The sequence below is a fragment of the Mustela erminea genome, chromosome 4 (genome assembly GCF_009829155.1).
Source record: "Mustela erminea isolate mMusErm1 chromosome 4, mMusErm1.Pri, whole genome shotgun sequence".
NCBI lineage: Eukaryota > Metazoa > Chordata > Mammalia > Carnivora > Mustelidae > Mustela > Mustela erminea.
The window spans coordinates 45,663,806-45,691,328 of record NC_045617.1 but is presented as its reverse complement, the minus strand read 5'-3'; the positions used below and the strand labels follow the sequence as shown (position 1 = coordinate 45,691,328).

At 39.1% G+C, this 27,523-nt stretch overlaps 1 protein-coding gene across 4 annotated transcripts in view; it reads left to right on the top strand.

Annotated features, from left to right (window-relative positions):
• The window catches only part of LOC116588276 (cytochrome b5 reductase 4), an 88,279-nt gene extending 61,937 nt beyond the window's left edge, over nucleotides 1–26,342 (top strand). For all 4 annotated transcript variants that reach the window (XM_032339142.1, XM_032339140.1, XM_032339141.1 and 1 more), the window contains 6 exons: nucleotides 4,250–4,390; nucleotides 5,855–6,007; nucleotides 8,951–9,101; nucleotides 9,411–9,497; nucleotides 19,920–20,084; nucleotides 25,808–26,342. In XM_032339142.1, coding sequence (XP_032195033.1) covers nucleotides 4,250–4,390; nucleotides 5,855–6,007; nucleotides 8,951–9,101; nucleotides 9,411–9,497; nucleotides 19,920–20,084; nucleotides 25,808–25,862 — 752 coding nt within the window. In that variant the 3' untranslated portion in view covers nucleotides 25,863–26,342. The remainder of the gene's footprint in view (nucleotides 1–4,249; nucleotides 4,391–5,854; nucleotides 6,008–8,950; nucleotides 9,102–9,410; nucleotides 9,498–19,919; nucleotides 20,085–25,807) is intronic.
• The last annotated feature ends 1,181 nt before the right edge of the window (nucleotides 26,343–27,523 follow it).

The following is a 27,523-nucleotide window of genomic DNA, read 5'->3' as shown; positions in this document are numbered from 1 at the left end:
AGCTGCTCTGTGAGAGCAGAGCTCAGCCTCTGCACAAGCTATTTAACTTCTCTAAGCCTCTTTTTCTAGTAGGGAAAGTAGAGTGTATAGGTGCTTTAAAAGTGTACTAAGTTCAAGTAGGAGTGGAAGACCAGATGGAAGGCAGTGTGGACTTGTAACCAGGGTTCTTTTTGTGTTCTCTCTCCCACTGAAGACTGTCTAGACTTGAGCCTTGTGAAATTCTATTCTTTAGAAGGAAAAATACCATCTCTTTTCAACCAGAAGAAAAGAGTATGCCCAAATTAATCATGTTATCCTTAATATTTATTACCATGAGTAATATTATATGTGTGTTATTAAGAGAAGTCAGGTGTTTGGGACAGAAATTTTTTTGTCTTAATGCTTCTGTTTCACCATCTTATATTTATTTCAGTTTCTTATTATCTTATATAATTATTTATGCTTACAAAACCAGAGACTTGACATTTAAATAATGGCACCGCGTGGCCTGAAATAGTCAGTGTGTCTCCTCCCTAGTCTTTTCTCCTCATATGTTTCACAGCTGTCTGTCTGTACCATCTCTCTCTGCAGTGTAATTAAAAGATGAAAACTTTCTTCAGTGTTTCCTAAACTTTTAGAACCTGGATGTTCTTTAAAATTATGGCAGACTAATAGGCAAGATGTTGAAATTATCTCTTGGGTGTTAAATAGTAAGAATACTCTATGGACTTAACAAGAATTGTCAGTAAATGACTGTAACTGGGGCTTTCATTGTGTTTGAAATATAACTAAAGAAATGCATACTTCAGGTAGCAAATCCTTTCTGGCAAACGCTAGAGTTGAAGGTCAGAAGTTGAACCTTTCATCTAGCAGTAGCGTTTTTCAGAAGGGCATGCATTCACTGTCATTGTAAGAGAGCTACTTGTCCCACCCCCTCCCACAGGATGAGAAGTATGTAAGGCCAAGAAATGTCCACCTCAGTTCACCCTCTCCTTCAGCAGCTGCACTTTAGGTATCTGCAACCCAGAATTCCTGCTCAGATGGCTCCAAATCCACTTGCATTCAAGGAATGGCCAAGGCTGTTTATGAGGAAAGCAAGAGGATGACCTTAAACATGGGCTAGTGTGTCCACACCCGTGTTAAGGCTCCACTCAGTATCAGACAGAGCCTGAGGTGAGAGAAGAAGGGGTTGGGAGAAGGCCATAGCCAGTCAGTTGGGGGTACAGCTCTCATCCCTCTGCCATCTTCCTGTAGAACTCAAGAGTTCAGGAATCCTGAATTTGAACCTAACCCTCAAAGGTCTATTTCAAGATACAGCATAGAACATATTTTATTTAACAGTTATTCATCTGACTTATAACTTTTAAATGTTCAGACATATTGTATGTGGGTCTGTGATTGTGTTCTCACTCTGGGTCCCAGAAAGGAAGGGACAAGGAGATCATTTGAACCTTCATTTGTCCTTCTAGGTGAGCCTGTGTCCACTGATCTCATTGTCAGTCTAATACTGGATTAGGTGTTTTAGGATAAGGTTACAGTTGTTCCTTTAGCTTTAATTTGGTCTGAGCTATGCCCTGGCACTAGAATGAGGTGACTTCAGTAATGCCCCTTGGTTTCGGTGTGCAATGCTGCACTCTAAATTCATCTGCATACTGAGCTACCATGGGGGCAGATGGAAAGATTTAGTGACCAGGGTCTTTAAGATCCAAAGGGATAAGGGAAGAAGAGAAATTGGATGAAACCATGCCCAAAATGATTTCTTAGGATTATGAGTGAATTTCAGTTTTCTACAAACCATTATTGGGTGTTGGGCATTCACTTCCTAAGATCGGGAGTCAATCTTGACCTACTTAAATATTTTTAATTAAATTTAAAAAAAGAAGGAATAATTAAGAGAAGAAACACATTATCAGAGAACTGCAATCAGGGGGAGAACTGGGGCCAGAGCAGGGCTGAATGGTCATGGCCACACACCTGTGTGCCTGACTTACCTGGAGATGCCGGTGAACCTGAAGTGTGGCTTCACCTGCTGCTTCCACTGCTTCGACTCACTGCAGAGGGAGCCTGGTGGGGAGGGTTTCTGGTGCCCCTCATCCTCCGTGCTCTCTTGGAAGAAGGACCTTTGGCCCAGCACCCATCTTGGGAGGCTGATTTTGAGGATGAGGGAGTTGGAGCCCTAGCAGAAAGCCATTCTGCACAAGAACCCAAACATGCACAAGGTCACATGGAGGTGACCCTGGATGTCGACACCACCAACCACTACTACCTCATCGTTTCTGAGACCTGAGAAGTGTCCGCTGTGGGTATTCCAGACAGAACTGGAGGGCCAGAGCCGAGAGGTTCTACTATGCCCTTTGCATCCTGGGTTCCCCTCTGGCCACCACTACTGGGAGATGGACATGGGGACGAGCAAGAAATGGGACATTGGTGTTTGCAGAGACTCCGCTGACCGACCAGGGCCCATTCTGCTATCTGCAGAACTTGGCTTCTGGACAGTGGGCTTGAGAAAAGGAGATCTCTTCCAAGTCAGCACCAGGCCTGTGATTGTTCTCTCGGTGAGCCCCCACTTACACTGACTAGGGATTTTCTTGGACATGATTCTTGGCACCGTTTCTTTTTATTATTTGAGCGATGGAGCCCATATTTTCACCTTCATTGGAATTCCTGCTGTGGGGCCGCTGCATCTGCTTTTTGCTCCCAGGAGCCCCACCATGGATGGTCAAAGCTTCCTGAGAATCTGTCCTGTGAGGAATCCAGCTATTGCCAGCTGTCCAGTGGGCTTGGATGCAAAACAAAGTTTCTAGAGAATTCCTGTGTGCTCACAGCCGGAGCTAGGACCCTTCCTTCTTGTTACGTGGATGGTACAGAGGGTAGACGAGAAACGTGGAGCAGTTGGCTAATCATGAACATTACTCAGTTAAGGGGGAAGTGCCTTTCAAACACGAAGTATCATGCAGTCGTTCTTGTTGGGACTTTCCATGTTACTGTTCCAATGGGTTCTGGTTTTTCAGATCAATTTCCAAATGTGTCTATTTTCTGCAATATTAACTTAGTGTTAATGGAGGTTAGAAACTAAATAAAAACATGGATGTGGCCAAAAAAAAAAAAGAAAAGAAAAGAAATACATTATCAGAGTTAATCCGTTTCCATCTCTATAAATGCTGTTTTATAAGAGAGGAAATAATAAAACAAACCAATATTATCAGTGTAGTCTGGCATGCTCTTTAGATCTACAGGAGTTCTGTATGAGACTATTAATGCTTTCAGAATTTCTATAACAAGTTCTTCTAACCTAAATGGTATTATTTTACTCTGTATAAAAATAGTATATATTTTCTGCGCTTGGGATATTATTTTCAAGTATTTTCAGTATTTATAGAAACACTTTGTTCCTTTTTGTTTATATGTATATTAGTAGCACAGATTGGGAATTTTCATTTTTCACTTAATTTTCCAAGTAGGGGTGTCTGTGTGGCTCAGTCCATGGGGCGTCAGCTCGGGTTATGATCTCAGGGTCTTGGGGTCGAGCCCCGTAGGGAGTCTGCTTTTTCCTCTCCCTCTCTGTGTGCTCTTCCTCTCTCAAATTAATAAAATCTTTTTAAAAATTAATTTTTCAGGTCTTGAGAATGTACACCCTTAAACATAAAAGTTTATTTTTTAATTTTAATCATTTCTTGACAGTTAAAATGTTCTATAATTCATACACAAACATAGAGAAATAGACTGTTTATTTTTCCTGGATTTATCAAAGAAGTATTTCTAAATTTAATAATCTTAATATTGTTAAATGTTAAATACTTAAATTTTAAGACCACTCTGTAAGAAAAGACTTTAGAATGTAAGTTTGTTGATTATCAAATATTTTTTTACATATGTAATATATTTATGTAACTGTGAACATGAGGCTTAAAAGATGAAATTATGTAAAAAGTGAATTTATGAAGAAATAAGTTAGGTTTTAATTTCTTAGAATATAATGCTTATAATATGCTGTAATTAGACATGAGGAAATAAGACTCAGTAGAGTTTGTTTTTCAACCTACTCAAGTTTTGACAGGTTTTAGAAAATAGATATCTCAGGAAATAAAATGAAATTCCAACTGTAAGATTTTCAGACCCCTGATGAATTTTCAAAGTACATAGGCATTTTAGTGAAATTCAAGCTTGCAAAAGCATAGAAGCTGAATCTGTCTGGGCTGACACTTAGTGGGTCTAGTGTTACTTCTTACTTAATTTATTCATCAATAAGAGAAAATGAATCGCTTTCTAGGTTTGTACTATAGAAAGTGCCAGTTAATTTCCAAGGAAGGTGTTACTCATGATACGAAGCTCTTCTGCTTGATGCTACCACCAAGTGCTCATCTCCAGGTGCCAACTGGGCAACATGTTTACCTCAAGCTAACTATTACAGGTAAGGTAAATAGAGGCTTTGGGGAAACATTTTCTTTATTGATAAGCAGTTCCAAATCAGTACTAATCTTTTAGGAGATAACTGCTTAGGTTATTAATACATGTTTCTGGCAGCTGATTGAGTGATAGCCCAATTCTAGATTTGTAAATGCAACATTCTAATGTGTTGGAGCCATAGCCACACCATGCAATGTGGAGAACAAAGACACTGCTGCTAGTCAGGGAGAGAGGGTTTCATCAGCACTGGGATATATTCCTCACAGAACCCTCAAGGGAAGAGGTGAGGCAGTGCCCCGTGGTCCTGTGGGGGGAAACTACTAGAAAAACATGCCAGTATCTCTTAGTAACCATGTCTGCTTGGGTCACTTATGGAGTTGAATCTGTGAAATTCAAAATGAGTGGATGATTATAAATGATTTCCTTACACATGCCCTTGCGATAAGAAGCTCTGTAAAGATTTCACTGGGAAATTTTCCCCTCATTTTCATCCTGAAGTTACCTTATGTACTTGCTTTAAATGCCCTTAACCACGTCTAACGTTTTCTTGGCCTTTTGGAGCTGCAGAAGTTCACATTTTCACATCAGTCTCAGTCAGTCTAGCTGACTTGGTCGGTACACCGTATTACCATGGCGCTAGGACGTTCCTCCTGTCATCATCACCAGTACCAGGATGTCATTCCATAGCTGGTATGCTCCCCAGCACAGTTACTGTCGATGGATTAGAATTTACACATAGATTAATTCTATATATGTCAAGGAGTCATGTAAAAAAATGGTCTTTTCAATGTGTGGTGACTCCTCTTTGTATGGAATTTGGCTAGCTAAAATATAACAGGAATTCGTATTAAAATTACCCTGGTTTTTTTTAATATTATATTCTTAGAGGTAGTTGTATTAATATCTTTTTCCTTCAGTTGCCAAAGTAACAATTGTGTATAAAAATTGTGTATAAAAATACTAAAACAATTCAAAATATATAAAGCAAAAAGTGAAATTCTTCCCTTTCTCAACCCAAATGATCACTGTGGCCATCAATAACCATTATTAAAATTTGGTGCATGATCAAAGTTATTATGTGAGTCTGTAGTTTACATTGTTTACAATGTAAACTTTTGATGCCTTTTTATTCATAGCCCGTTACAAAGTTTATATCCTGATAGAACAGATGGTTGTCTAAGTTTATTACCATAAACCCCTATCATCTTACACCCCGCTTAATAAATATACAGTGTTTATATGATGGGTAAAGTATTGATTTGTGTAAATTATTTCAGCGTGCTTAGGCTGAAATACACATTTCACACACTCACACACACACACACACACACACTTATAATATATATAGAATTATATACACATTAGATTAAGTATGTACTGATAGCATCATAAAATCAGTTATGTTTCATCTTTATTCAGAGCTTTTGAGATTTTTAGAATTGAATTTCTTTGTCATAACTTTTTCTAGGTACTGAAATTGTGAAGCCATATACACCTGTATCTGATTTCTTACTCTCAGAGTTCAAGGAACCAGTTCTTCTCAACAATAAATACATCTACTTTTTGATCAAAGTCTATCCTGATGGACTCTTCACACCAGAGCTTGATCATCTTCAGATTGGTTAGTATTCTTTTTTAAACCTCATTTGTATTCTAGATTGGATCACGTGTTACACTGTCCTCTAGTTACCTCCATGTGGGAGTCCATGAAATAGTGAAACTCAACATGTCTATGACCAAAGTCATGTTCTCTTTATCCCACCAACCTATTCTTATTCCCGCATTCTTCAGCACAACTGGATCATCCTTAGCCCAGTCTGCAGGCTCCCATTTTCTCCCTCCAAAGTCCAGTCCACCACTAAGTTCTAAGGAGTCCACCTCACAGTGACTTTTTACTCTCTCTTTTCTATCCCTTCTGCCACCCTCTCAGATCAACACTTCATCATTTCTCTCATGACCTTTAACTGTTCTCTCTCAGTTGCCTTTAATGGTATCTTTTTCTTTCTGTTTGTCTGCCTTTCCCAACTGCCCTGAGGATAGATTTAATCAGGTTGCTCTCCAGCTTTGAAGCTTCTCACGAGTGTTCACAACTTGACTGATGAAGTCCTCTGCACATCATAATCTCTCAGCCCAGACTTTCATGATCTGTCCAGCTTCATCTCTTGCCGTAACTACTCATGTGAATGTTACTCAGAGTTCCACAAGTTCATTGTCCTCATTCATAGATACCTGCAGGTGCCTCACATAGGATGCCTATCACCCCTTCCTCTACCTGTTGGGTAGCCTTTTCTTTAAAGACCCAAACAAAATATCACGTCCTTTATGAAGCCTCCTTTCTCCTGAACCCCTCAGTAACTAACACTGTGTTCATAGCTCTAGGATAAGAAAAAATAAAATTCCTTCTTTACAGAACTTTGGATTTGAGGGTAAAGATTGTCTTAACTTGTCTTTGTAGTTCCTATACCTAGCATGGCAATTGGCACATAATAGACTCTGAATAAATGTACTTTGAAAGAATTAATAAAAAAGACTATCATGAAATCTAGTAAGATTTCAAGACCCCCTGTTCCTTTTTCTGTTCCTTTTTCTGCATCTGCAACTTTTTTTTTTTTTTAAGATTTTATTTATTTTATTTGACAGAGAGAGAGATCACAAGTAGGCAGAGAGGCAGGCAGAGACAGAGGGGGAAACAGGCTCGCTGCTGAGCAGAGAGCCTGATGTGGGGCTCGATCCCAGGACACTGAGATCATGACCTGAGCCAAAGGCAGTGGCCTAATCCACTGAGCCACCCAGGCGCCCCTGCATCTGCAGCTTTTCACTGCCTTTTGTTTAATAGTAAAAGTTCTCTTCTTGTTTCTAACACAACATTACCAGTAACATCGAGGTACCAGTGAAGTAGCTCACTAAAATTTGGAAATAAAGAAAATCTGTTGTGTTGTGAAAGTTAAGCCAGTCTTTACATAGTGGGTGTGATTAGTCCTCTTTGATTACATAAGTCAAATGTGAGTCTAAAGAATCTTGGAATGCCTGCAAATCTAGTGAAAGTGACTCTCCTCTTGTGGTGGATGGACACATGACTGTAACACAGCCTGTGGAAAGTGAACCCGTGTTATTATATCCTAATTATAGAGACTGTGTAAACAGAGCAGGGTGGAGAATTAGCCTAGAGTGTGGAAAGGGAAAGCCCAAAGAACAAGATCAGTGCTTTTTCAGCTTCATCCAGGGGAGCTAGACATAGCACAAATACTTGTGCCACTTAGAGGGTAGTGATCACTCAAGAAGCCTCATCACGGCCTAAATGAGCTCCCCTATGAAATTATCCACTTCTTTGTTTCAATTTCATTTCACCAAGCAACCGTTTAATGATGATTTTGGCTCTTCAAATGCCCTGCTTCTGGGAATGAGATGCCCTGGTTGGGGTGTGTAGGGTTCAGGTCGCTGGGTGCAGAGAGCCTTCCATAAATCAGTCACTGTTCTGGCAGGTTTACTTTAATATCTTGTGAACTTGATTAAAATCGGGCCCCTTGCCTGAGTCTAATCAGTTTTCTGACATTGGGAGGACTGGCGTGCTCACAGAAGTTCTCAAGCTAGCATCATTCTTTGAGGCATCTTTAGTAAAAAACTGACTGACATTTTCCTGAAGATATTCTGATCTTAACGGTCCTTTTAAACTAGAACAGGGAGCTTCTGTTCCTTTATAATACTTAATTCATCAGTTACTGCAGGATTCTTACTATCCTGCTATGGACAAGAAGGAAGATTTATGACCATTGCGGGCAGGGGGAGAAAAGTATTTGAAATTTTTAAAATGTTTTTTAAATGTTTTGCTTTTTTTTTTATTTTTAAAATTACATTGTAAATTTCTGAAATGTCCTAAAGGCAGTTCTCTTATATGAGTGGTACATAGTGATTATATCAAATTCACTGCAAATAATTTTTCTTGAATATTCTTATTCTAGATTGTGAAGTAGCATGCTCTAAGTATGGTCTCTGGTCTTTGTTTTTATAGGCATTAAATTCAGAAGAGTTTTTCTAATCAATAGGTCTTTTCAAAGATTTGATGGAGGTGAAGTTAGCACGTTTACTGAAGTATGACTATAGAACACATTTCTATTTCAGTTTTCTCTCCTAGCTTTATTGCTCTGGCTAAGAATCAATATGAAAATAGTTGAGTATATATTCTCCACCTTGTAGTGTACAAGGCAGGTATACTTGGACTTTGCTTTTGAGGTGCTTGTGGTTTAGTTTAGCAATCAATTTTCTGATAACAAATTATATTTAAATGCTTGTCAGTAGTTTGTAAATTAGATACTCCAGATGGTTTGGGAAAATAATGATGGGAAATGAGCATTATTAATTTGGTTAGAATGATATAATCCAAGTATACTTGGGGACATTAATGAGTATTCTCAAAACGCCTTACACATTTTAAAAGACTTAAGATTAATAGTCTGAAAGTTATGCTTTCACACTTTTACTCATCAGAGTTCAAAATGCAACTAGCTTAACTTCAGTTTCCCTGATTTTTTTTTTTTTCTGATTTAGTTTATATTTCATTGTTTAGGAGATTCTGTTTCTGTAAGCAATCCTGAGGGCAATTTTAAAACATCCCAGTTCCAAGAATTAGAAGATCTCTTTTTATTGGCAGCTGGAACAGGCTTCACACCAATGGCTAAAATACTGAATTATGCTTTGACTAACATACCCAGTCTCAGGTATGTAATTTTATCTTTTTAATTACTATCCTTTGTGAGGCTGTTAGATTAGTATAAGGTCTTCAAATTAATTACTCAGTGGACCTTAATGGATAAATGCTCATTCCGTAATTTATCATTTCTTACCCTATGTCCTCCAGTCCTAGCTGTTTTACTAACTTGATTCTTTTATTTTGGATACTTTTGGTTACCTAATCGGCATTAAAGAAAACATTTCATGCCACTTTATGTTAAGACTTTTCCATTCATGTGTATCTTAAATGTAATCAAAATAGTTCTTTTTGAGTTGTTGTTGTTTTTTCTTTTAAGGAAAGTGAAGCTGATGTTCTTCAATAAAACAGAGGATGATATAATTTGGAGAAGCCAGTTGGAGAAATTAGCATTTAAAGATAAAAGGTATTAAACTGGTGTTCGCTCCGCATTTCAATGTTCAAAAATATGTAGTCAGTCTAGGCCTTAACTCCTTTGATTGGAGTTTTTAATTGGCCAGGAAGCTCCTTCAAAAACAAAATAAGCTAATCAATAATTCTCTCAGTGTAAGTAATGTTAATACCCTTCCTTCAAAGAAGTATTGTTCAATAAGATTAACATGACATCATATATGTATCAATAAAATATATACTGGGCTTTACATTGTGTGACTTATACTGAGTTGGGTTTCATCGAAAATGACGTAGTGTACCCAACTCGATATTTCAAGATTTTTTTTTATAGTGGGCACAAATCAAATAAATGTGATGAGATAGACCAAGCAAAAATAAGTATTTTTCTTTAGTACAAAATTTCTTAGAGCATTTAATATGCTAATGTCCACTGTGACTTTTCAAGATGGGGGGCTTTTTTATACAGTGTTAAGATTTTCTTCATTTTTGTCTATTTACATTAATGCTTATTAATGACTGTGGTCCTCAGTACACACCTTGGGAAATGCTGGGATAGGCAATAGAGAAAAGTCTGAGTCAGACCAAACTGTGGTAAAACAAGAGAACATGAAAATCTGTTTCATTGAAAAAAAGCCCTAGCACTGTCAGCTGAAATAAGATTTTTGAAACGGGCATATTCCCAAGTCCTCTAAACAGATTTAAAAGTGGTAGGAAATTTTAAAGGAATTTTTTAGAAGAGTGGCTCGGACTAGCTGTCATACTTTCTAAAGCATTTCTGAAGCTATTTGTAAGAAATTCAGTCCTTTGAAAGGACTTCACACAAAATATCTGAAGTAAATAGGTTGAGGATCATGCAGTACAGATAAAATTCTAGGCCCTTTTGAAAGTTAGAGTTAAAGATGTCAGAAACTCAGCTATTCTGGGGCTCCATTTCTCATTGAATACTTTCTGAGTGTCCTAGCTAAGGGAAGCCTTGGCCTCCTCTTGCTTTTCCTCCTTCTGTCCTCCATCGTTCTCTCTTCATAAGTAACATTCACAAATTAAGGATGACTTGAACTTACTTATCCTTAAGTATTTAGTCTTCTTACAAACTTACACCATAAACCTAAGAATATTAACTATGATTCAGATAGCTATATGGCAGTTTAGATCATGGTTTAAAGAAATACCAGTTCCTGGGTTCACAAGTGTCTTTTTCACTATTTTCAAAGTGGAAAATTAGAAGAGTATGTGTCAAAAAGCCTAAAGCCCTAATTTTGAGTTTTCATTCTACCTTTCAGTGGTTTGGAACTTATTCAAAAATTACTTAGCTCTTTGAGCCTGTCTCTTCAAAATAAAATAATGACATATTTCCTACTTACTCCATAAGGCTATAATGCAAGGACTAGAGAAGATTGTGTAAGTGCCTTGAAAACTGGGAAGCCCTACCTCAGATATGTGGATTTGGGTTTCGAAGAACTCTACCTACATGTGTTTCATTTCTGTATTAACTGTTCGAGCTCCAGTTTTCCTAATCAAATAACTTAAACAGCGTAGCTAGGCTTTTATTTATTTATTTATTTATTTATTTTACTTTAGGGCTTTTTTCAAAGTATTTCTGGCAGTATTTTGACAAAGCTATTTTTTAAGATAGTTCCCTTGTACAAGAAGATCCATTTACCAGTATTTGAATGAATAGACATTGTCCTTTTAGTCTTTCAGTAGGAGTTAAACTTGATTTAAGAAGTATTTGGTCTAAAGAAATCTGTTGACAGCCTCTAAGTATACAGTGTGTTTCCTTTCATTCTGTTTTGTTTTGGTGTACATGATCAGAATTTGGGTTGGTGGATTGCATAGGCTGAAGTGTTGAGGATGAGGAAAGGCCCCACTTTTGTTTTCTCACGTCTGGCTGACTGGACTGATAGCACTCACCAGGCTTGTGCTCCTCTCCACCTTGCAGAGAAAAGTGCTAGTGTTCGGACTTCCGGCCTGCCTTTACCCTTCCCCTTCTGCTCCTTCTCCTCCTCTTCTTGCTCTCCGCTCTTGCTTCTGTGCTCTCACTCTCTCTCTGCTCACTTACCTCCTCCTTCTTCTTCCTAGAGACGTAGCTGTCCTTGCTTGAGGCACTGACCTCTAGCATTGTATAATTTATGGTCCCTGGAGACATAAAGGCTGTGCTTGTATAGATGGCTGTGGAATGTCTCTCTGCAATGTTACCATATTCTGAGGTTTATAAGAAATCTAACCTTAAAGGCTTATTGATGGGTTTTGTAGCACTGTTCATTGTTAAGTCCCATACAAAAAAGGAAAGTAAAAGTTCAGATTTGATATAAAGTTATTTTAGATACTCACATCTGTGTTTCTGTTAGCATTTAAGGCCTCAGTATTTCCATTTGTAGAATAGGAATATCAATACCTACCTCATAGAATTGTTTGGGTATGGAGGTCAGTGAGGTACTGTATATGTAGAGGCCTCACCCAGAATTAGCATATGTGTAGCATTCATTCATTCATTAAATACATGGGAGCTTCTATCATGTGCCTGCATACAGGGGCACAACAGCGAACAGCATACTGTGTTGGCTTATTTTCCCATGCAATCCAGGGGATATATCCCTTCATTGACCCACATTGCTAAACTTCACAGAATTGCAGAACACAGGTATATCATAAATACTTTTTTTGGATATTTCTATTTCAATCAAGTTCCATTAAGTGTAGAATTTGAACAGAAAATAGCTTACTTGAATTTTATCCAAATATGTTATTACACTTGACTCTTAACTCCAGTGGTTAAGACTCCATTCAAAAAATTTCAGATCTGGGACGCCTGGGTGGCTCAGTGGGTTGGGCATCTGTCTTCAGCTCAGGTCATGATCCCAGCATCCTGGGATCGAGTCCCACATCGGGCTCCTTGCTCCGCAGGGAGCCTGCTTCTCCCTCTGACTCTGCCTTCCACTCTGTCTGCCTGTGCTCGCTCTCGCTCACTCTTCTGACAAATAAATAAATAAAATCTTTAAAAAAAAAAAAATTTCAGATCTGGGGTGCCTGGGTGGCTCAGTGGGTTGAAGCCTCTGCCTTTGGCTTGGGTCATGATCCCAGGGTCCTGGGATTGAGCCCCGCATTGGGCTCTCTGCTCAGTTGGGAGCCTGCCCCACCCCGCCTCTCTGCCTATTTGTGATCTCTGTCTGTCAAGTAAATAAATAAAATCTTTAAAAAAATTTTTTTCAAATCCAGCAAAATCTCACACATTTATTTTTCTAGAGAAAACAGAAAGCAAATATGTATTGTAGTGGATGTAGCTAATTACTGTGTAAACTGGAATGCAAATTGAACTTCACTTATCTTTCTCTTGACTACTGAACAGTGTTATGCATGAGGTCCCACCCCAGCAGAATGCTCTAGCTCTGTGAGTTCTCAGCTTTTGCAGAATGATCTTTGAGGGGTAGGATAGCTTGACAAGGAGATTGACTTCTGGGCAACATTTTGTAATATAGAAATATAAAAAGTGTTTTCCTTCACTTTCAGAGCAGTCATTTTTGGAGAAAATAACCTTCTTTTAGTTAAGTGCTCTTTCTCTTTCTGACACACAAACACGTGTGCACAGACACACACTCATCTTTTTTTTTTTTTTAAGATTTTTATTTATTTATTTTGAGAGAGAGAGAGAGAGAGAGACAAAGTGAGAGAGAGCATGAGAGGGGAGATCAGAGGGTGAAGCAGACTCCCCATGGAGCTGGGAGCCCAGTGTGGGACTTGATCCCAGGACTCTGGGACCATGACCTGAGCTGAAGGCAGTTGCTTAACCAACTGAACCACCCAGGTGCCCCCATACTGATCTTTTTGTTTTGTATTTTTTAAAATAATGTAGTCATACTGACTGTATGTTTTATAACTACATTTTCTACTTAGTGTATTATGCCTATTCTGTGCATTAGACTACTTTAAAGCAGTGGTTTTCCATCTGGAGTAATTTTTGTCTGCCACCATGACTTCAGGGGGCATTTATGTCTGAAAACATTTTTATCATCACCACTGAGGACATCTAGTTGGTAGAGGCCAGGAAGGCTGCTAACTTCCTATAGCACACAGGACAGACTCTCACTGCAAAGAAATACCCATCCCCAAAGGCCAGTATTGCCACTTGGGAAAACTTGCACTATACCATGATTTTTCATAGCTACATTGTATTTGATCATGTAAGCATACCATGATTTATTTAACCAATCCCCTGCTGTTTGGTCTAGAGATTAGAAGTTGTTCTGTACCTCTCTATAAAGGATAAAAATTCATCAAAAGAATCAACAGGTCAGAGAATACCAAGACTATTGATATATTTTGGCAAATGGGCTCTAGAAAGATAAAATACCCAGCACAGAATATTGCACTCCACACACTCAATATGTTAGTGTCTTTATTTTCCCTTTAGAAAGGATGAGATTAATGTTTAGGGCATATGGGAAAGAGAAAAGGAAAGGGATTCCAAGCAGCAAAGGAATGGGGGCCCAAAGGACGGTGTTGTGTACCCCATTATAGGCACCAGTGGATCATGTGCCTCACTTCACATGTCTGTGAAAAGCATTCTTAATGTTGGGAAAAGACACAGAGCGAGTAAGAGGACCTAGTGGTGGAGAAGTCCCGAAGGTCAGTAGTAACAGTAAAGACCGTACTTTGAGAGGTACAAATCCTATGTTACAAAGGTTATAGAGTGATTCTGTTTTTGTGAGGGTGGGGATGGCAAAACTTCAATGGAAGAAGGGGCTTTGGAGCTGAGCTTTGGGAAGCAATTAGCATTTCTGTGAACAGGAGAAGAAATTTGGGTGATAGGATTTTAGGAGCAAAAAACCATAAGGGCCAGTATGTTGAGTGATTTAGCATTTAGCAAAAGAGCCCGGTCCAGTTTTGTTGAACTATATATGTTGCATAATGGAGAACAATGTGAAATAACTGTGCAAAAATAAAACCATTAATTAGATCTATTTAGAAGGAATCTTAGTGGTGATCACCTCAAATCCTCTCCTTTTGCAGCCAAAGAAACAGGGTAGGTTAAAATCGGGGAATGGAAGACCTTGAGTGTAATTCATATATTAAGTAAGTGTGTACAAAGTGGGCATGGGAAGCTCTGGCCACATGGGAAGGAAGCTTGTCTCCCTTTATTACCCACAGGCTCTGCGGATAATGACTGGCTCTGTTTCTGTACTCTGGTATCCGCATTAGGACTCGCAGTATTTCAGTCCAGTTGATCTAGCAAAAGCTGATGATTTGAGAGTCAAAAGTAAATGGAAGATGTGCCCGAACCCCTTTCTTTTTCTCCAGCCTATGATGTGTTCAGATATGTGGACCCCTAATCTGGACCCTTAAGCACTCTGTTCCTCCCAGATGGTCCTCAAATGGTGTGTTTCTTAGAATGTGTTTTTTGGAGTGTTTGTGTGTTCCCCGCTAAAGGGCTCTGTGAATAAATAAATTTGAGAAAGAATATATGCCATATTACCTCCTTGAAGATTTGCTGGGAAATTAGCATATGCAAGGTTTTGAGAAATTCTGAAGAAATCTGTTTAAGTTTTCTTAACCCAGTAGTCCCAAACTCATTTGATAGGTTAGCCTTTTCTCATGGATTACCATTCAACATCAGGAAGCACACAGTATTTCATCAGATTCATTTTGAGAAGTGTTTCCATAATGTATATATTTTATCAAATTTTAATCCCTAGCTATTTATTTTGTGAGTTATTTTCCTGTGTGCAAATAACAAGTCTTCTTGCTGTTTCTGGTATTTTTTATTAAGTTTTTAATTTTGATTCCAGTATAGTTAACATGTTCTGTTAGTTTTAGGTATAGAGTATAGTGATTCAATGATTCTGTACATTACCCAGTGCTCATCATGATAAGTACACTCTTTACTCCTCCCCACCTTTTTCACCCATCCCCCACCCACCTGCCCTCTGGTAACCACCTGTTTGTTCTCTGTAGTTAAGTGTCGGCTTCTTGGTTTCTTTCACTCTCTTCTTTTTTCCTTTGCTCATTTGTTTTGTTTCTTAAATTGCATGTGTGAGTGAAATCATATGGTATTATTCAGCCACACACACACACAAAAAACGTGAAATCTTGCCGTTTGCAACAACATGGATGGAGCTGGAGAGTATAATAGTAAGGGGAATGGAGAAAATGAGAAAGACAGATACCATATGATCTAGTATTTTTCTTTTAGGCCCTGGATACCCTAAAATACTATTCTCTGGGTAGTTACTAATCACGGAAGCTTCAAAAGCACAAAGTTGTAAGATGGGATCAGGATTTTTAGGAGAACTAATAGCAATGATGTGTCAGATAGATTTGGGCTGAGGGTATTAGGGCAGTATTTTATTTTACTTTTTCATTTTTTTAAAGATCTTACTTATTTATTTGACAGAGAGAGACACAGAGCGAGAGAGGGAACAGAAGCAGCACAAGTGGGAGAGGGAGAAGTAGGCCTCCTGCCGAGCAGGGAGCTTGATGCGAGGCTCAATCCCAGGACTCTGAGGATCATGACCTGAGCCAAAGGCAGATGCTTAAGACTGAGCTACCCAGGCACCCCTAGGGCAGTATTTTAGATAAGAGGTCTAAGGGCTTCAGTGAAGTTGTGGTAGTAAACATGGAAGGGTAGGGGACGCATGTAAGAACTATGAAGGAGGTAGGTTTCAGAAGCTGAGTGCCTGGAGGAGGGACTTGGTTGTTGGATGACTGCGGGCTCTGCATAGGATTTAGACTGAATTAATACATTTGTATGTCAAGATATTTCATCTCAGATCATTATCCATCTACTCTAAAAGAATTTTTTTCACAAGCTTATTTACTGCCATTGACATTTAGAACACACAGGCATTTTCTAGGAGCAGGTCTCTTCTCTCTTCATTCTCTTTTTATGTTGCTTTGCACTTTATAGATGATCTAAATTTATTGTCAGGTAACATTTTCAAGAGTTCTAGACCTTTCCTGCATTTTGAAATCGTAGGGCAGGAAGGAATTTTGGAACTTTTATTCTTATGCCTCAAGACTGTAATTGTTTCAGGTGGCAATTTGGCCTTCTTCCAGAATAAACCAGAAGAGAGGATTCCATAGTAACCATCGGTGTCTTGATAGGGTAACTCTTTTAAGTGTTCTTGAGTCTTAACTTGATATGGCTCCTACTCCAGTGTAAGCTCTTCTAGTCCTGTGAAGGGGATAAGCAAGATAGCAGCCTTTCACAATATCCCTAAAAATTGCATCCGTGTGACTGTTCACTTTTTTCATTGAGTGCCTAAAAGTTACAGTCAAGGGACCATTGTGTGAATAAATATGAAATGTATGAGAAGTTTACACCATTTATGTAAGGATCTCAGTTATTTACCACCCTTCAGTGGACACCTGCAGAAAGTATGCCAATGATAGGCTGTTATTTATTTTTTTTAAACATCTCAGTAAAAGAAAATTGTGAGGTTTTTTTTCAGATGAGAGGGACACCACTATTGATTTATATGTCTTCATAGTTTTGTTCCAGTGACAGACTTGTTGGAAATAGAGCTAGAGGAGACACTTTTTTATCTTTAATTTAGCAAGGCAGTTTCTATCTTTTCTCCAGTTGTCTATGTGTAATTGGGAATGTCTTAAGATAGTAGTTCAGCAGCTGTTTTGGGTCTCCTTTGATAATCTGATGAAGGATAATGTCTTCCCAGAAAAATGCACTTACAAGTTCATGTACATTTTTTAATGTGATTTCATAGATGCCAACATATGACTTTGTTCTTCTAAGTACAGTTTTTAGGGGTGCCTGGTTGGCTTATTTGGTTAAGTGTCTGCCTTGGGCTCAGGTCCATGATCCCAGGGTCCTGGACTCGAGCCCCTCATCGGGCTCCCTGCTGAGCCAGGAGCCTGCTTCTCCCTCTCCTGTTGCCCCCTGCTTGTGCTTTCTCTCTCCTCTGTCAAATAAATAAATAAAATATTTTTAAAAAATAAGTACAGTTTCAGGGGCACTTGGGTGGCTCAGTGGGTTAAAGCCTCTGCCTTCGGCTCAGGTCATGATCCCAGGATCCTGGGATCAAGCCCCACATGGGGCTCTTTGTGTAAACCTGGTGATTCACAGACCTATACCACTGGGGCTAATAATATATTATCTCTGCCTACTTGTGATCTCTCTCTCTGTCAAATAAATAAATAAAATCTTTAAAAAAAAAAAAGTACAGTTTTTATTTTTGACCAATATGGCTTTGTAAATACATTTCTTTATTCATTCATCAGGCATTTTTGCACTCTTTCCTCAAGCCAAGCCTAGATCCAGTATTAAATAAGGCAGGCAAGCATTCCTGCCCTCATGGAGCAGTAAACAAATACAACATTCTAGAATTATCTAAAACTATCTTAATTTTACATGCTAACAAGGAAAAAATCGGTTAGTAAAAGGAAGTCTTTGGGAAGCTTTTTTTTTTTTTAAGATTTTATTTATTTATTTGACAAAGAGAGATCACAAGCAGGCAGAGAGGCAGGCAGAGAGAGAGGAGGAAGCAGGCTCCCCACTGAGCAGAGAGCCCGATGCGGGGCTCAATCCCAGGATCCTGAGATCATGACCTGAGCCGAAGGCAGAGGCCCAACCCACTGAGCCATCCAGGCACCCCTTGGGAAGCGCTTTTGTACAGAGTAGATTAGAGTGCTGCTGAAACTACCTGGGAGCCTCAGAGGTTAAAAAAAAAAAAAAAGGTAATTCTGTAGGGTTCTTAAATATAAAAATCAGAATACTAGAATAAGGATCATAGAGTTCTCCCACCTTGTCCTATACATGGGCAAATAAGACCTAGAGTCTGGGGTCTGGGTGAGAGCTAGGACTGGTTTTCTCACCCCTGGCAGGCACTCTGAGTTGGTCTGTCGTGCTTCATGCCAGTCTGTTTTGGGGACTCAGCGGCAGCAGAGCGATGTGAGGGAGAGCAGCACCAGATCCCTCTTGTTTCTCTTGTGATGCTTGGCTCCCTTGGCCCCCTCGCAAGGGAAACTTTTTTCCGCTTTTTCTTAAGATTGACATTAATGGATGATTTCATTTCTGCTGGTCTTGAGAAAATATCTTAGTTATTCACTGGAAATGGTAGAAAATCATTTGATCTGATGCTACTAAAAGTGGGAAGAATTAATTGGCATTTGCTACTTTGGAGAGCAGGTACAACATAAAATGTTTAATTTACTGTGATTCTTTACCAGTTGTTCACTCAACAGATTACAGAACTATGGGGGAAAATGGTCTGTAGTTACGTGGTGAGACTTAGCTTGATGTTCTTCTTTCTGACTTTAATTCTGTACATTTCCTTTTTCCTGTGTATCATTTCTTAGTGTTTGAGCACCTCCTGGGTGTTAGCCACTAGGGGCACATTGACAGCCAAAGCATTCTTCTCATGGAGCTCATGATCTAATGGGGAAGGTGGACTTCATGGACTTGTCATCTTGATGACCACATATTTACAAGCTGAAGAAAAGGGAAAGGGAGACATGTCTCCACCACATATAACAAAGGACTGATGGGCTGCAATACTTCGCCCTGTGGAAATGATGCTTGAGCTAAGAACTGAAGAGTGGGGCATGGTAGGAACATTGGCAGAAAGAAGGAGGATGGGCAGCATGTGAAGACAGAATCAGATAGACACACGGTTAGGAGCGAGGACTTGGCGAGGGTGTGCCTGTGAGGGATGAGGCAGGAAAAGGTATCCAGAATAAATCCCTGGCTTTGGCAACCAAGTTCAATGGCACCACTCATAAGGATAACATCAGGAGTGTGGTAGGGAGGTCATAAGTTGAGGTTGAAGTGATTGAGAGCAATAGTAAGAAGTCAAATAGGCCCTTGAGTCTGGAATTCATTGGAGAGGTTCAGGTCATTAATAGCACATGCACTTATGTGTTAAAATGCACATGTCATTGGTAATCGCCCTGTACTATGATTTATACAAGCAGATTATTTTTTTTTAATAGAGGTATTATATTATTAGCCCCAGTGGTACAGGTCTGTGAATCACCAGGTTTACACACTTCACAGCACTCACCGTAGCACATGCCTTCCCAATGTCCATAACCCCACCACCCTCTACCTACCCTGCTCCCCCCGGCCCCCCTGAGTTTGTTTTGTGACATTAAGAGTCTCTTATGGTTATACAAGCAGATTATTAATAGAAATGTGGAGTTCTCTGAGATCCCTTGGAAGTCTCTTTCTAGTGAATCCTGTAAATAATGCCAGACTACTCTTCTTATCTGTAATGAAAGCTAATCCTCAGTAAATATGCATTTGCCTATATGTTTTTGTTGTCTTTGCTTTCAATGTATTCTAGTGCTTTTCTAGAAGTGTATCACTCTTCTTGCATTAAGTTGTTCTCAAGGGGGAAAAAGAAAATATTTTCATGAACTTGAAACATGCTAATAATATGTTTAAAATAATAGATTTTTTTAAAAAAATGTTTCTTTTCTTTAGATTTGATGTTGAATTTGTTCTCTCAGCACCTACTTCTGAATGGAATGGCAAGCGGGGACACATTTCACCAGCTCTTCTTTCTGAATTTTTGAAAAGAAGTTTAGACAAATCCAAAGTCCTCATCTGCATTTGTGGACCAACACCATTCACAGAACAAGGAATAAGGTGAGTAGTACTGTGGTAGGGAATAGAATACCCAACACTAGGGGGGCCTGGGTAGGTCAGTGGGTTAAAGCCTCTGCCTTCAGCTCAGGTAATGCTCCCAGGGTGCTGGGATTGAGCCCGGCATCGGGCTCTCTCCTCAGCGGGGAGCCTGCTTCCTCCTCTCTCTCTGCCTGCCTCTTTGCCTACTTGTGATCTCTGTCCATCAAATAAACAAAAAAATCTTTAAAAAAAAAAAAAAAGAATACCCAAAACTCTGAAATGCATATCATTTATAAAAAGCAATTGACTTAGCTCTCTGTTCTTCCCATTCATACACAATGGCACTGCAATAGTCTGTTACAGCCTAAGAAAATAGTAAAGTTTTTAACCTTCATGCAGGGGGGAAGTTGGAGCCCAGGTTTATGCGTGGAGTTAAATGGGAGTGAAGATCTCTGCTAATGACAGGCAGTATGGATACATACTCATGAGTTTGGTGCGACGTAGGATTCAACCTCTTCTTACACCACATCTTCAGAACATAGAGTGATTAGTAAGCATTGTTCATCTCATTGTAGCTTTTGGCTTTTTTTCATTCTCTGCAACTAGGCAAAAGCTAGTAAATTACAGTGACTGAAAGCCAGACAGCAAGACAGGGGAGACTAGAACATAAATAAGCAAAGACCAAGAGTCGAGTCTACATAATGAAACATCAATGGTGGTGTTCATCTTGTTTGAAAATCACCTTGCCCTGATTTAAATCATCAGGGAGATTCAAATTAAAACCACATTGAGATATTACCTTACACCAGTTAGAATGGCCAAAATTAACAAGACAAGAAACAACATGTGTTGGAGGGGATGTGGAGAAAGGGGAACCCTCTTACACTGTTGGTGGGAATGCAAGTTGGTGCAGCCTCTTTGGAGAACAGTGTGGGGATTCCTCAAGAAATTAAAAATAGAACTTCCCTATGACCCTGCAATTGCACTCCTGGGTATTTCCCCCAAAGATACAGATGTAGTGAAAAGAAGGGCCATCTGTACCCCAATGTTTATAGCAGCAATGGCCATGGTCGCCAAACTGTGGAAAGAACCAAGATGCCCTTCAATGGACAAATGGATAAGGAAGATATGGTCCATATACACGATGGAGTATTATGCCTCCATCAGAAAGGACGAATACCCAACTTTTGTAGCAACATGGATGGGACTCGAAGAGATTATGCTGAGTGAAATCAGTCAAGCAGAGAGAGTCAGTTACCATATGGTTTCACTTATTTGTGGAGCGTAACACATAGCATGGAGGACATGGGGAGTTAGGAGAAGGGAGTTGGGGGAAATTGAAAGGGGAGGTGAACCATGAGAGACTATGGACTCTAAAAAACAATCTGAGGGGTTTGAAGTGGCGGTGGGGTGGGAGGTCGGGGTACCAGGTGGTTGGGTATTATAGAGGGCACGGATTGCATGGAGCACTGGGTGTGGTGAAAAAATAATGAATACTATTATGCTGAAAATAAATTAAAAATAAATAAATAAATAAATAAATAAAATGACACTTTAAAATAATTCATTAAATGTAGCTACTATTAGGTATCTAGGTGATTTTATTTTATTTTTTTTTAAAGATTTTATTTATTTATTTGAGAGAGAGACAGTGAGAGAGAGCATGAGCAAGGAGAAGGTCAGAGGGAGAAGCAGACTCCCTGTGGAGCTGGGAGCCCGATGCGGGACGCAATCCCGGAACTCCAGGATCATGACCTGAGTCGAAAGCAGTTGTCCAACCAACTGAGCCACCCAGGCGTCCCAGTCTAGGTGATTTTTAGATATGACTGCCTTAAATGCCTGGTTTTTCCTTGTTTTTGAAATATGGCTACACCAAACATTTTCTGGATAGTTTCCTCTCTTGCTATCTTATTTTTAATTTTAATTAAGAAAAAGACTAACCTCAATAAATAAAGACATAGAGAACTGTTTCTTTTCATGTTACATTTTTAAAGTATTTTAATTAAATTTAAGTGTGTTTGTGGATTTTAATACCTTCAGAAAAATGTTCTTTAATCACTCTCAACTTAAATTTTTTAAAATATTATAATTTAAACTTTTTAAATCTTTTAGAGTTAAAACTATTAAAATTATAGTGAAAACTAACTATATGATTTGAAGTAAAATAATTTTCCAGAAGAAAAAGGTTAAGAGATACATTCTTCAACTTTATTGGCACTGCTATTTTAGATGTATCTTAAGGCTTACTTTATAGATTGCAGCATAATAAACCTTTTACATGATGGGAATCATAAACTCTTCAGCATTGAGAGAGAGACTGTCTTTAAGACCACTTAGTGCAGTTAACTGACTGAGGAAGAATCCCTTGTCCAGCCTCCTAAATAAGTGGATTGTTTTCTCCCCCCTGAATGATGGGCTATTTGCAGGCTGTTCCCTCTCATTCTTGTGCCGTGTGTGCAAGGCTTAGCCCACTACCTTGCACACTGGAGCCTCGGTGGGTGTGGAATTAAATAGAAGGTAGCCAAGATCCTCATATACCTGCATTTTTAAAATTGAGTATAATTCTCCAGTTTTAGTTTCTCAACTTTACCTCTGAGCTAATCTTTCTGTGCTGCCCCAGCTGGCTTGCCTAGGATTGCTCGGGGCTGTCACTGATCGTCATGTATGGGTCCCTGCTTTTGCTCACCTTCAAGCATGCTGCATGGAGTTGCTTGTGAGATGTGGCCTGATTCACATTAGTACGGGCACATCTCGTTTCATTGCTCCTCTTCACTTGATTGTGCTTCGCAGATACTGCCTTTTTTTTTTTTTTTTTTTTTTAACATATCAGAGTTTGGTGACAACCCTGCAGAGAGCATGTCTGTCAGTGCTATTTTCCCAGCAGCATTTGCTCACTTTGTGTCTCTGTTTTGGTAATTCTCATAATATGTGACGCTTCTTCATTATTATTATGTGTGTTACAGTGATCTGTGATAAGTGATTACAGCTTGCCGAGAGCTCAGATGATGACTAGCAGTTTTTAGCAGGAGAGAATTTTTTAAATTAAAGCATGTACATTGTTTTTTTCGACAGTGCTGCTGCACACTTACTAGACTGTAGTGCAGAGATAACTTTGATATGCATTGGAAGACAAAAATTCATTTGCCTTGCCATTTTGGCACTATTTGCTTTATTGCAGTCATGTGGAACCGAGTCCACAGTATCTCTGAAGATTGCCTGTACCTGCAATTCATAGCACCTGCCCTTGTGGCATTTCGTTTAGGTCTCTCATTTCTTTGACTTCCTCGCCTTAACCATCTTAATGGATGCAGCGTATCTCTTACCTGGAAGTTACTTGGGTCTCTTATTCTATCATAGTTTTTGCTGTCCTGAAAAATGACTCTGAGGCCCCCTCCCTGAGGCCCTCCAAAGTTAATCTCATGTCTGCTACGTATGTGTAACCATATCAAACATACTCTCCATGTTGGTGAAAATTTGTTAAATTTGTATGATGTGATAACAGAGAAAGACTCAGAAACGGATCTTACTGTAATATAGATAAAGAGCAAGATAACTACTTGCTCAGTTAATGTGCTTTCATCTACATAGTACCCACTTATAGAGTACATAGATAAATAAAACCATCTCTGCTTTCGAGGTCCACACTGTCTAGTGGTAGAAACAGATACACACACTGATAACTAAAATAGGACTCAGAATATCACAAACACTCTTACAAGAGGTAAAAACAAAGTGTTCTGAAAATTCAGGAAGAGACAATTTACTTTTACCTAGGGGTATGTATTGGAGAGAGAGGAGGAAGACCCATTCTTTGAGTGATGGCCAAAATGTCGCCGGTCAGAAGAAGTGGAGAAGGGTATGGTAGGTAGAGGAACAAGCAGACACACTGAGGAGTCAGATATTCCAAAGACAAGACTGGCGTGACCAGTATGAAGCCACTAGCCAGTGAAGGACAGCGAGCATGGCTGGAAAGGTTGGATGAGTTCAGCCAGCCAGAGGCTTGACTATTGTACCCCATTGGTCCTATGGCTCCTGTGCCAGACTGTTACTTTGTCTGAATATGTGTGTATGTCTAGAAGCTGCTAACTTGAGTCTGAATCCCAACCCTAGCACTTACTGTGATCTTGAAATCACTAAGTGGGTGTTGTAGAGCCAATTCAGCCTTTCCAAGCTAGTATACTCATCTGTGCAAGGGAATAAATAATACTTAGGCATGTGAAATGATTAGCGCAGGGACTACATACAGTGATTACTAAATAAATGTTTTTATTTTCAGCAACATTTTTTTCTTTTTTATAACATACAGTGTTATGTTAGTTTCACGCATACATGATAATGATTCAGTATTTCTGTAGATTACTCAGTGTTCATCACAATAAGTGGGCTCTTGAGCCCTTTATCTATGTCATCCATCCCCACTGGCAACCCCTGGTTTGTTTTCTGTATTCCAGAGTCTTTTTTTTTTTTTCTTTTTTGGTCTTGTTTGTTTGTTTGTACATTTTTTGTTTCTTAAACTCCACATGAGTGAAACCCTATGGTCGTTGTCTTTCTCTGTTTCCAGCAGCATTTTAAAGAGCTACTTCTAAGATTTCAGTCTCTATTTATATGTTTTACAAGTTGAATTATAATATACTTGAGCAGTATTTCTGCTTGTCTTGTTCAATTTGGGAGAATGAAGATAGAATGCCAGGGGGATCAGCTCCTTACTTTGAAAACTGGTGAATAAAGGGGGAAAATATACATTATTTGCCTTTTCTGTATGAGCTCTTCTACCGAGTAACTACATAATAAATTTGCAGAAGTTTGTTTTTCTCTGTAGAATTCCTTAGGTGATAAATGAAGAAAGAATTGTAGTATGTGTCACCAACTTCTGTTCCTAATGAATTAATGGATGTATACATAGATCACCAATGGTTGTTAGCATCCAAAAAGAGAGCAGTCAGGTATTATGTGCCTTCTCATGGAAAAACACCGCCTATGATGTAGTCTTATCAAAAAAGAATTGAACCTGTATTTAATCAAGCCTCTGGATCAGGGTATTAAATTGTGGGAAATAAGAGGACTTAGGAACATATTTTTTTAAGTTTTTAAAAATTTGTTATTTATTTATTTATTTGACAGAGAGAGAGACAGAGAGATCACAAGTAAGCAGAGCAGCAGGCAGGGCGGGGGTGGGAGCGGAAGCAGACTCCCCGCCCAGCAGAGAGCCCAATGCGGGGCTCGATCCTAGGACCCCGAGATCATGACCCAAGCCAAAGGCAGAGGCTTAACCCACTGAGCTACCCAGGCACCCCAGAACATATATTTTGAAAAGAGGGCATCAGAACATATTATTAAAGTACACCACAAAAATGAGGCAAAATGAAGACTCTGGAAGGCTCGCCACATAAAAACCTGGTTTTGTCAACAAAGAATTGCAGAGCAGAGAGAGAGAAGGGATATTGTAGATCAAAAGGTATCTAAAAGACATCAGCCAGTCACAATGAGTAGACTTAAATTGGCATTAAACAAACTTAAAAATAATGGCACTTATTAGATAATCAAAAATTTGAACACTGACTAGATATTTGTTGATACTGAAAAATACTAAATTTTTTTAGAAGTGTTGTGTTTTTTTTTCTAGAAAATACATACTAAGCAGGGAAAATGAAAAAAAAAATACTATGGTTAAGATGATAAACTTTGATCTTACTTATTTTTAAACATTTTCCCAAAGAAACATGTATTCTGTATTTGTTTTTCAGGTTGCTGCATGAGCTGAACTTTTCCAAAGATGAGATCCATAGTTTTACAGCATAATGAAAAGCTGTCATTGTCCTTTATTCAACTGTTTTTGTCTAAATTTGTGATTACTTAGGATTTTTTAAGAGCACATTTTTGTACATACTAAAAGGTCAACTAGAATCCAGGTTTCAGTTTCTTCAATGAAATCAAATGTTCCTTCCGTATAGATGACTTGTTGACTTTATTTTGTACCATAACTTATTTTACTACTGATCTCTGACCTGGAATCAATCATGGCAACAAGTCCATACAGGAGTCTTTTGTGATGAGTCACAAATTTCCTTACCATTTAAAGTGTATCACTGTTTTACAGTAAGCTCTTGTGTTTTATGACATAAGGTAAATGATCATTTTGATCATGTTTCTATGCCGTAAAATGTCTTCTTAGCAATACAGATTAAATTTTACATTGCACTGTTAACTCAGGAAATGATCATATATGTCCTTGTAATACTATTAAAACTTGGAATGTTACAACTTATCAAATGATCCAAACATTTGTGTGTATGTGTGTGTGTGTGTGTGTGTGTGTGTGTCTCATTGATACAGAGTAGAATAAAAGTATACTTAGTACTTTTTAATTCTTGTGGTGGAAATGTGTTTGAATGCAGCAATATCCATTCTGTGTCTAAGGGGCATTTAAAAGGCAACAATAGAAGATTCTGGAGACACTTCACATACGCGGTTTTGAATTAGATGTGTCAGAGAGTGGAAGAGAATCTTAACAACTCTTTTGATTCCTAGCCAAAATTAGAGGTGTCAGGAAAGATCAGGAAAGTGGCATCTGGTCCCATGACCTAAAATAATCATTTGGAGCTTGGGGATGGGTTAAAATGTAATTCTCTCTGAGCGCATCCAGAGGCACACTGTGTCCTAAATGCTGCCTTCCCTGGCTGGCTGCTTCCTGCACACCTGGCAGTTCAGCAGGGAGCCCTTCGGTGCTCTGGTGTGTAGGCAATTCATTCTCTTCCCCACCCCATGCTGCCTGCAGCCTCCAAGTACCTTCCCAGACTGGGATTTAGCAAAGGACATCCAGAAAAGTCACTGTGAGCTTTTCATGAGGAAACCGTTGAATGCATAAGTGGCTGCTACAGGAACTGGGATTTTTCCCTCTTACTCAGTACAGTGGCCCGGTTTTCCCAGAAAGGGGACGGTGGGAGGTGTCTCCAATTTCCCTGAAAATGTTACAAATAGCCACATCTTCACTGAATGAGGTACTCCCCAGGAACACAATATTAACATTGCTGAAATGACAAACCCCCAGCTGATGTGGCTGCACGTGTTCTGGTGGCTGAGGGACCCATCTCCCTGGCCTCCTGCTCTTGCAGCCCATTCTACCTGCCTCCGCCATTCCCTGAGCCTGGCGGGACCCAGTTGTCCTGGCTGCCAGCGCTCTCTGCTGGTTAACGGGAACATTCTATAGCTTCTGTCTGCCTGCCACCTCCTGTTTCTCCTCAGAGAGATTGTAAACTCTCTGGGCACAACCTTTCTGTAGTTTATTAGTGAATATATCAGTCATTTCCACCCCAGCCAAAATTTTTCTCATCTTTTATAAACGTTTTTCTCTTCAGTCCTCTTCTAATCACCTCAAGCTCACAAAATCCTTTATTTATCTCTATATGTATCTCTTCCTCATTCCTCCTCTTACTGTATTTTTAAAATTTTTTTAATTTTTT